The sequence below is a fragment of the Osmerus eperlanus genome, chromosome 22 (assembly GCF_963692335.1).
Source record: "Osmerus eperlanus chromosome 22, fOsmEpe2.1, whole genome shotgun sequence".
NCBI classification, from domain to species: Eukaryota; Metazoa; Chordata; class Actinopteri; order Osmeriformes; family Osmeridae; genus Osmerus; species Osmerus eperlanus.
In genome coordinates this window covers 5,695,315-5,706,650 of record NC_085039.1, presented here as the reverse complement: position 1 = coordinate 5,706,650, position 11,336 = coordinate 5,695,315, and the positions used below count along the sequence as shown (strand labels likewise).

The 11,336-nt window shown below is 41.7% G+C and overlaps 1 protein-coding gene across 1 annotated transcript in view; it reads left to right on the top strand.

Annotated features, from left to right (window-relative positions):
- Positions 1–11,336, top strand: part of kcnh1b (potassium voltage-gated channel, subfamily H (eag-related), member 1b) — a 41,960-nt gene continuing 30,624 nt past the window's right edge. The window contains exons 1-7 of the mRNA XM_062448592.1: positions 1–494; positions 2,554–2,677; positions 3,188–3,294; positions 3,414–3,542; positions 3,739–3,857; positions 5,034–5,426; positions 7,478–7,907. Of these exons, the coding sequence (XP_062304576.1) occupies positions 422–494; positions 2,554–2,677; positions 3,188–3,294; positions 3,414–3,542; positions 3,739–3,857; positions 5,034–5,426; positions 7,478–7,907 (1,375 nt within the window). The 5' untranslated portion in view covers positions 1–421. The remainder of the gene's footprint in view (positions 495–2,553; positions 2,678–3,187; positions 3,295–3,413; positions 3,543–3,738; positions 3,858–5,033; positions 5,427–7,477; positions 7,908–11,336) is intronic.

Below are 11,336 nucleotides of genomic sequence, written 5' to 3'. Positions count from 1 at the left end.
CGGGAATCAAGTGTGCAGTTTTTGCAAACCGATCACAGTGGACAGTAATAGTTACAGGCTAAGTAGCCTACTCATATCTCATTAGTGTACATCCCTCAGTCGCCACCAGATGGATGCTGAAACTAGCCGTGGGAACATAGCGAGGGAAGGGAGGGTACGAGGTACCCATGATGACCAAGGATGCGAGGCGAGACACTCAGGTGATACTGGCTAAGCATAATTCCCACCTTCAATAGGGGGAGCATCGTCACGAAATGAGCCTTGGGCGACGTGAAGTGAGAGATTCGTCTCTCATATCCAAGTCGAAAGAAGACCATGAAAGCAGCAGTCAAGAGCTCTGAAAAGAGGTATCGTCCAGTGGATACTTCTGGAATTCTCATACTCTAAACGTTGTCTGGCCGGCGTTGAATGACGAGTCGGGATGGCAGGTGGACGGCGAGGACTTGTGGCCCCTCAAAACACTTTTCTCGAAAATATTGTTAGACGGTCTAACGGTAAGGATATACATAAACCTATTTTTGTCAGACAATGTGGAAGATGCCGATAATTTGAATACACATATTGTCACCAGACCAATAGGGACACCTGCTCGACAGATGCTAAACCGCCTATTTAAATATACTACAGAATAATACCAAACAATGAGAGAATCAATATTTTCGAATCAATATTTTCGAATCAATATTTTCGAATCAATATTTTCGAATCAAATATTTCGTTTATTTCTTACCTCACTGACATGTTTATCAAACAACTCGTGTAAACCTAGCTGTATGTGTCATAGTAAGCTATGCCACAATATATAACTCCCTCTACAGATGTACCACTGCATTTCCTGCTTGGTCCATATTAAAATGATAATGACTTCATATTATACATTAGTTAAATTACAGCACAATGCCGTTTGGGGGCTTGTCAGACACTGAACATTGCCCAGTATTTTGTGATGTTGACTACATTAAAGTGACCACTAGGACACATGTGGTTTTAGGTGGATAGATGTATCTGTCAACGCTGTATTTTGGCTCCCTTGGCTTTAACCACATTTCTTTTCAACTTTTCAGTTTGGACATTATCACATAGACAGACAGGTATAAACAATATTTTAAAGTGGTGTCGTGTCCCTTCCATGATCCTTACCCACCACCCTGGACTTGTTTGTGTTTGACTCCCATTCCCTGTGTCTGAATTACATTTTTATTCTCTTATCATAGTCTAATCATTGTAGTTAAGAGCCTTTCATTTGGAAATTCTTTAACTCTATTAGCTTCCTTTTCCATTTAATATATTACTCTGCTGATATATAATGCCATTTGTAAACAAGCTGAGATCAACAATGCAAAGCTTTACACTATATTCTATACATATTGAATGTAACAGAAAATAACCATTCTAGCCATCAAAGATGAATGTAGTGTTGTGTAGCTTGCCATTATAATGTTGTATCTGTGGTAGTATCCGTTGTCTAGTATAGGAATTAACCTGTCTTGTGTTGTGTTTGTTAGTGATAAACACCCAGTTTCCCAACAACAGTATTACATATTATTAAGTCATGATGTTGGTCTTGTGAAGCATTATCCACTGTACAGTATTGACCCAAATTCCCATTGACTGCAATGGTGCCATGTTGGTCTGTGTTGTTTACTCTCTCCATCCCAGTTGACTATAACTGTGTGAGATGTGACATTTACAACCATTTTATTTGAACTGTGACTATAGCGTAGTGGGCTTATACTGTAGTAAGTATTTTCAATTTCTAACAAAATAGCTCAGATGGAGATGGGTATGGCTCAGTGGATGAAAGATATCACATTAAACTACACTGTAGGTACAAAATTCGTTGGCTATTACCCCCGTGGCCCTTATCCTTTTTAGGTATGTGAACCAAATATGGACAACACATCTCGCAGCCTAATTCATTTAATAATATCCTTTAGTTGTAGAGAGATCTAGTGAAACCTACTACTTGTTACGTAAACCAAGATTATTTATGATTATTAATACATACAATAAAATGCCTTTAAAGAATTTAAATCTCTAAGTATTCTGAGTTAATAGCCTCCTTTTAAATTGGGACAACTTAAACAATGTTTATATTGTGTGATGATTCAGCATTTCCTTTTGAACTTTACAAACTCTAAGAATGTCTAAGAATGTTTCTTTATGAATGAGTGCAGTTCTGCAGTAGCCAATAGTATCCAAAATATAAAAGTTCTCACCAATGTTTGATAAGCACAAAACGCTAATCCTTTCTCCACTCAATAGCTCTATTGTCCTTTTTTAGTTACACTTTTGTCATAGCACATACATGCTGTATCTCAAACTCACATTTACCTTGACTGATGGTAGCACTCACAGTTTGGTCCTCCTAAACACCTGTTTAGCAAGATGTCATACGCTCCGTTTGAAGAATTCATACTTGCCTACGTGTAAAACACACTATATGGTGCATAGTAAGTACAGTTGTAGCACAATATTTCAATGATGTGTGTGAATAGACTTTGTGTCTGTTCATTTCTGAACAGCTATTAACTTTCTTTCCCTCTTGGGCAGATACAAACTTTGTTCTTGGTAATGCCCAGATTGTGGACTGGCCCATTGTGTACAGCAACGATGGCTTCTGTAAGCTGTCTGGATACCATCGTGCCGAGGTTATGCAGAAGAGTAGCACCTGCAGGTACCTCAGAGCTGCAGTCTAAATAGATTCAGCTAAATTCATAACATTGCTTTTCACCAACTGTTATGGGTCAAGGACATGAACCTCTCAAGGGTGCAAAAAGCTTTCATGTATTTTTTTTCAATACAAATTTGGAAAACATTTCACATACTTCATCACAAATAAATGTGACATATTTGTAATAATATAGTAATATTCAAAGACATGTGACATATTTGCCATCTCATTCAAATGTGCATTAGCTCATGTTCAGAAGTCAACTAATCCAGAAGGGTCCAAGAATATCTTCACGTACAGTTCTGTAGCTGAAGAAATTCAGCCAAGCCTTTCTGCTCCTATGTGGAACGTTACATTTTGTACAGCGCAAATTGAAAGTGACATTTGTTTAAACAGTAATTCTGCAGAGTCCGGTGTTTTTTGGAAGGAAGGCCTTTGTTGTTGAGGAGAAGAACAAATGTATCTTAAAGCCTCAAACTAATGTAATTGTAACCCTGACTTGTCTCTATTCAGTTTCATGTATGGGGAGCTCACAGACAAAGACACCAGTGAGAAGGTGCGACAGACCTTCGAGAATTATGAGATGAACTCCTTTGAAATTCTAATGTATAAGAAGAATCGTAAGTATTTCTTTGGATTTCACTAACTGGATGAAGGTTGATATTCTGTACTAGTTATTACCAAATTAGATATTGATGTGCAGTAGAATGGGTGTGCATTAAGTATTTGTGTGTTACAGGTATGCCCGTGTGGTTTTTTGTCAAGATCGCTCCAATAAGGAACGAGCAAGACAAAGTGGTTTTGTTCCTGTGCACCTTCAGCGACATCACTGCGTTTAAGCAGCCCATTGAGGATGACTCCTCCAAAGGTTTGTTGAGATGAGGTTGCAGCTAAAAAGGAAATGCTCTGGAAATAGAGTAAACAACTCCCTGTGTAAGACATTGTCCAAGTATTTACGTGCCGTTGCAGTCGTTAGATAATTCTTTGTGGTTATAGTAAACCATACATTTTGTTGATGGACATTTTTAAGGATGCTTCCTATTTGGTGTGTTTTTCATATTCAGGGTGGGGTAAATTTGCTCGCCTGACACGAGCGTTGACGAGCAGCAGAGGAGTGCTGCAGCAGCTGGCGCCAACGGTCCACAAGGGCGAGAATGTCCACAAGCACTCTCGACTGGCTGAGGTAAGGTGTTGAGTGTGTGTGTGTGTGTGTGTGTGTGTGAGTGAGTGAGTGTGAGAGAGAGAGAGAGAGAGAGAGAGAGAGAGAGAGAGAGAGAGCATAGGGATGTATGTGAGTGAGAGGGAGTCCGTCTCCTTTGTGATCTCATGCCAGGTGTGAGCGTGCACTTCGCCGGGTTGTCGACGTTGGCGCTCGATCGAATGACGAGCACTCTGCTTAGAATAAAGTATGTCTGTGAGCCCGCTCACTGGAGGAGGTAGTCTCATAAACCAGGACACATCTGTTCCAGTCGAATGAAGTGTGTGTTGTCTAGCTAGTACTATACTAATTTCTTGCCTTGAACAAAAATGTAATGTATTTCTTCATTATCTCCAAGCATCAGTGAAACCTTATATATCTGGGTAACTGCAACTGTAGACATTGATTCAGATATCTACTATGCGCCTGTAAATGTGCAAAAGTTGTACACTGAAACTAAAATCCTTACTTATCTACGCTTCTGGTAAGAGTAGTCTCATCTAAAAAGTGGTGGAAATTTACTTTTGACTGAAAATAAAGCATGTTTGATTGATTGAGTGTGCACAGGGAAAGTGTGTTACTTCCTATTCCCTGAAAGAGAATTGGACAGTAGGTTTAGATGCTCTGATAGCTCGGCTCTCTGTTTACCAAAGCAACGGTGAGCTGTGTTTGCTGGATTATGTGACACAAAATGGATACCTTTTGTTTATTTGCTCATTAGTAGGGAAAAACCTGTGGCCAATTTGAGAAGAGAGGTTATTACATTTGTATGTGAGATAAAGTGATCTCAGACACTTTACAAATCTCACACGAGTGTTGGCTCAGAGCCAGATACTCTATCTGGTCGTTGTGGGCTGGGGGGGGGTATAAATCTTTTTTCTAGAGTTAACCAACCAGATTGGCACGTCATGCCAAAGCCCTTTCGCTCAAATAAAGTTGACTATTTGTGTGCAATGTGTGGGGGAACATGTACCTGCTGCTCCTCTCACACAAACCGTCACATAATAGATGGAAAATGATAATGTCTCTGTCACACTGACAAAAGTGCACGTCAATGTATCTAACAAACAGCTTAGCGGTTATTAGTGGTGAAGACTTTGTTTGCTCTCACCTAAGAGTAAACACATTTTTGTGACATCTCAATAATTTGCCCCCCTCCAGGTACTACAGCTGGGCTCAGACATCCTTCCTCAGTACAAGCAGGAAACCCCAAAGACCCCTCCCCACATCATCCTCCACTACTGCCTCTTCAAGACCACATGGGACTGGGTCATCCTCATACTGACCTTCTACACCGCCATCATGGTGCCCTACAACGTTTCCTTCAAGACCAAGCAGAACAATGTTACGTGGCTGGTGGTGGACAGCATCGTGGACGTCATCTTTCTCGTTGACATCGTGCTCAACTTCCATACAACGTTCGTGGGCCCGGCGGGAGAAGTCATCTCTGACCCAAAGCTGATCCGTATGAACTATGTCAAAACGTGGTTCGTAATCGACTTGCTCTCCTGCCTGCCTTATGACGTCATCAATGCCTTTGAGAATGTTGATGAGGTAAGATCTCCTTGCTTTGTTTTCTCAAGTGGGTCTACCTCAGTCAAAGACACTAGTCAAATTAGATACATGAAAGCACTAGGGACTTGACACTCTGATACTTCATCACAAACTAAGTGCTTGACTTAAGTCTTTGGTCTACACAGTGCATTACAATAAGGTAGGATAGAAGACTATAAGATGTAATATGTTATTCATCCTTGGACAAGCACAGATGTGAATGAATATTCAGTACACTGGATGAATTATTGGACAGATTATTCAATAGGTTTTGAATTATTTTGCCATCTACAATATACATCATATATATAGTATATAGCACGTCAGTACTTTGTATACCAGTTAATACATTTGTTATGTATCAAACACGTGAAATGCAGCAGAAGGAACATTAACTACTGCAGAAAATCTCTTCAGTTCAAGATCAGCCAGCCGTTATACCAACCCCTTATCATGTCATTGGAAATGTGTCTCCTTTGCGTTTGTCTGCTGAAGCAATGAGCTGTTCAGCAGTTAGTGAGCTTGTGCGGTAATCTCTATTTTTCAGCTATCCTCGTCTGTCAGTGTAGCGCAAGGGATACTTTATCTGGGATGGTTATGAAACGCAAAGCAAGAGAGTTGGTCTGAATCTGCAAGTCGGGATTCCTCATGCCTGGGATTCAGTCTTCCTCAGAGGAAGGGACTGTGTGACATGCATTTAGGCTACTTGAATAATGAGACTGAGTGCTCTGCTCCACTACAGAGGTCATCATGCAGCATACTCTACAGTATGTCTCGCTATGTAAATGTGGCATTTTGTTATGCATTAAAATGCATCACATTAGGTGTGTGCTTATTTGTCATTGTGTCTCATGAATTTTGAAGACAATGGCACTGTGCACTCATCAGAATCTCGATGTGGTCACCAAGCATTATAAAAAGCTGTGGGCCTGTGGTGTTCTATCCAAATTACGGATAAACTAGACATTGTGTGAATTTGGAATCTGCATATTGTGCTTCAAACAAAAACCACAAGCTAGTACAATAGTCTTGGTACAAATACGTTCTCTAGAGTGGAGAAAAAAAGTAATCCCCTTGCAGTTGATTACTGTGGAAAGGTGGGATGACAGAGTGGGGTTGCCAGATTTGGTGGGGTACACCAAAATCCATTGTTCGACTTGGTAGATGAATAATCTACCTATTCTAATAATGTAGAATAATCAAAGCTGTAGAAGGTTAACTGTATTTTAAACTCGTGTAATTTCCGAAAGAAAAACAAAAGCAAGCTCGGAAGCCATACATACTCTCCAGATCTGTTGTTGTTTGTCTGATGATGTCCCCGGGCCTGAGGAAAAGGGCGTGTCGAGAAAAAGATTATAGCACCCCCACAGTGAGCTCACACAAAGCCTGTGGGTGCTGTGCCTTGGCCGAACTTGTCAACACAATTTAACTACCCTATCAAGGCAGTGCCATGAATGAACGCTTACTGTAGCTTGTCGTATATTCCCTTTTTTCCTTATTTTTTCCTTCCTTCCTTCCTTTTTCCTTTTTTTTTTAAAGCTCTGGTTTCAACACAGTTTGTCTAAGATTACATAATTCCATGGAGCCAAAATAGGGAACTTGTTCTCACCGTTTTTTTGGCCCTTTGTATTTGCCAACTGGTGAGAAAAAGACACATCCATTATGGATGTGTCACAAGTGGAGTGAACACAAAAAGCAAAGTGAGAAAAATGCAGAAGTTGATGTATGAATTTAAAAAGAGAAGAGTCATCCCACACAGATGCTAGCAAGAATACTAAATTCAAACTGCATTCTGTCCTGTGTCTACCTCTGGTACATGTAAATGAGCTTTCTGGGGAAGCAACATGAATATTGAAGCTCTTTCTCTCTGAGTGTACCACACACGCAATGGTACATTTTTTATAGATCCTTTATTTGTCTAGCGGTTGATTCTGCAATGGAGGGACACGGCTAATGGCTTTGTGTTTGTGTGAAAGTACAAACTCAACAGCCTCTCATCTCAGTCCGCTATCCCTGACCTACCCTGAACCCTCTTTCTCCATCTCTCTCAGGGTATCAGCAGTCTCTTCAGCTCCCTCAAAGTGGTCCGACTGCTGCGGCTGGGCCGCGTGGCTCGCAAGCTGGATCACTACATCGAGTACGGGGCCGCTGTCCTGGTCCTGCTGGTTTGCGTGTTCGGCCTGGCGGCCCACTGGCTGGCCTGCATCTGGTACAGCATCGGAGACTACGAGGTCATCGACGAGGACACCAACAGCGTGCGGGTGGATAGCTGGCTCTACCAGTTGGGGGAGTCTGCGGGGACGCCGTATCGCTTCAACGCCACGGGCTTGGGGAGGTGGGAGGGCGGGCCCAGCAAGGACTCGGTGTACATAACGTCCCTCTACTTCACAATGACCAGCTTGACGAGTATCGGTTTTGGGAACATCGCTCCTACCACAGATGGAGAGAAGATCTTCGCTGTGGCGATGATGATGATTGGATGTGAGTTGACTGGTGTTTCACTGTATGATTGATGAGCCCCTTTTCATCAAAACCCAGAATGAACTGAATCCAAGCATATATGTATTTACTGATAAATGGTTTTAAACAAGGGGCAATTTTTTTGTTGTACTGCAGCAGTATATTGTAAACGGTTTTTGACTCATACTAATGACTCATATTACAGTTGTGCCTTGCCTAGGCCTGACTAAAACCATGAGTAGAATGTTGATAGTTGACAGTGTGAAAAGTAATTACACACTCAGAGCAAGTTAAACGAAACACGTTTGGAATTATAATTATATAATTATGTATATGCCAATCACTATAGTTTAGTATAATTGTGTTTTGCTGCCAGCTGAGGACTTGTTATGTATAAGTACTCATCTATTTTGGAGCTGGCTACTTAAATGTTTTTATTTAGAAGGACTACTCTTTCTACTGGAGTTGGGTCGACAGTGTTTTCTGTCTTGTCTTCTGACACTTTTTCTAGAATCCTATTTTGGATTTATAATCTAAATTGCATTATCAATTGCAACCAAGCCTGAAAGTTAGAAAAGTTGGGATTGCTTAATACAGAGAGGTCATGTTCTGGTCAGATGGTCTACATAGTCAAAAGCAAGAGTTAGCCCGGGCATGTAGAATACCTGTTTGTAATGCGAGGCTGACATTTTGACAGTTTGTGAGTGCGAGCATGACAGCACAGATTTAGCCACCCACACTCAACATCTCATGTCACGATGACATGACATAGCAGTGGGGAATATTTTCAGTAAGGTTAACATTCCCGAATGCTTTGCTAGCCAACACCAGAAGTGTATGTCATGGGTGTCACACCATCAGACCACTGAAAACACTGTACAACTGACAGCAACCTCTAAAACATGAAGCAAATGGTTGCCAGATGATTTCACCGGCCATTTTGGTGATGAAAAAGAGAACAAGTTACCGGTATACTCGGTCACGCTGCATCAGGTGCACCTCTTCCTGAGGAAGTGCTCCAATGCATATTACATCACAGATGCTGGCTCGGTTCTTTGCTGGCCTTGCAGTTAAAGCTCGTTCAGGGCAGTGCCACTCCGCGGGGAGAGATAGTGGCACTGCCCAGGGGGTGATGGTGATGCGGGTTGGCAGAGGAAGGGAGAGTGACGGGGTGGAGGGAGGGATGGTGGGGTCAGGCTGCTGCCACAGCTATGAGACAATCTGCCAATGTCAGCCTGAAAGCTGGACAAAAGTTTAGTCATGCAATATGCTATCAGAGGAGACACCCACCTGCCTTGTATGAGTGTGTGTGCACAACACTGTCTGCTTCAGTTTCAGTCTCCCTGTGTTGCTTTCTGCTTTGTTTTTCTCTAATATATACTGAAGTGTATGTCAGAAATGTTGAATGTACTAGCAGTTTACTTCCTTCTCTGTGTGTGTGTGTGTGTCAGGGTATCACTTGCACAGATGTATTCATGTGTGCAATTGGGACAATGCTACACTGAGTCTGAGTCCCTGCGTATCATCCTCAAAACAACACTGGCAAACATACTGGTCAGTGTGCCCTGGTGTGTACTGGGTTTGAGCCAGAGATATGACATGCTACCTTCTACGACGCTGTGACCAGGTTTTTCCTGGCTGTCGTTGTAGACTTGTCTCTGTGCAGTCAGCCATGTCACATCCTTATATGTCTTACCATGACCATGGCAGCCAGACGGGGGGAAAAAACCTCCCCTGAAGCTTTTTAACCATTTATATATTAATACATCTTGTCTCTTTGCATCAGCTGAGAGACGGTGGTCGTCCTCGTTATAGTTTTATTCAGCAGAAGGTTGATTGAGAGAGACATTTTCAATTCCACAGGTGGGTGGATGGTGATTAACATCATGGTTTGACATGTTTAACTGTTGCATGATTGTAGTCAATGCTAACAGATGGATTGGAGATTAAGATTCTGTGTCGCAGCTAGCTTTTAAAATGTTTACTGAGCTCTTTCAATGACCCAAATCCTAAACTGGGGTCTTTGCATATAATCTCACCTTAATGTAAATGACATAAACATAATTCATGTAAATTCTAACTTCCATAGGAACAGTGGCTCTTTAAATCCGCTCTTGCTTTTGAAGTAGGCCAAAGAGATCCAAGCTATTTTTCTAATGCAGAAGTTTTGCACCCAGCCTATTTACAGCAAAGGAAAAAAAGTGGCAATGATAAATTGCTTTTTTCCCCCAACTGGCCTACCTGTGTCAAAATGCCGCATTTCGTTCAGCTGCAATGTTTTATCCAAAATGTTTTGTAGAAATGTAATTAAAAGGCATTAACTGTCAGGATTTTTGGAGGCTACAGCAGACAAGGCAAGTCTTCTCAGAATGGATCAGAAAGTTCTGTCCGGGCTTAGTAGTCAACAGTATCTAATAGCATACTCCTTTCATGACTGATTGCACACTCAGCTGGAGCCTTCTCGTCCCCAGTAACCCCCACAATGAGAAAACACAACTCAGACCAAACTAGGTACTAGATCGAACTTGAGTGCTGAAAAGTGGGGGGTCAGATGGCTGAGTGGTTAGGGAGTCGGGCTATGAATCAGAAGGTTGTTGGTTCGATTCCCGGCCGTGCAAAATGACGTTGTGTCCTTGAGCAAGGCACTTCACCCTACTTGCCTCGTGGTCGACTCATTATGTGATGTTTGTCACATACAAACCTTTGAATGGCTTAATTTTGTCCCTGAAGCAGACGTTTGTTGTCATCCATTTCCATAAGTCCTTAGTTTGCAATGACACAGAAGGACTGATTGTGAGGCTTGACAGAGTTCGAATGAGGTCTTCAATTGGCAGCAGATGGGGATGAGGAGGTGAAGTAAAAACTCATTCATTACATCTAATCAGCATAACATTGCAGGTGTGAAAATGTCTGGATAAATGGAACCGCTAGGTGACTGTGTGGGATTCATGAGAAACAGGTGTGAACCATTAGTTTCTCTTCAAAGAACCTCTTGACACGGTAGTCTTGTAAATAAGATACTTTTGACATTTAAGTAGAGGCATACGCAATTGGCATATATGAATTATTTTGGAAAATGACATGCTGAGGTTATTTTAGCGCAGTCTTGTTGACCAATGTCACTTCAAAATAGTTTGAGAATTTTTCCACTTGTTTTCGTAACCCGTTACTCATCTATTACACCAATTCTACAATTGAGTCAGTTTGGCTAGTGTAGCTCAGTCATGCTTCAAATGAAGAACAGAGAGAAATTGTTCTGTGGAACACAAGGTACAAACTATGAACCTCATGTAACAAAATCAAACCAGCAACACTTTGGCGTCATGAACTGCTGGAACAAAGTGTTCAGGACACACAAACAAAATGATAGACAGAGCTGCTGACCCACACACACAGGCTGAGAGCTAGCTTACCTGCAGCAAGCCCAGCTTGCAGAATTAAAGTGTCACC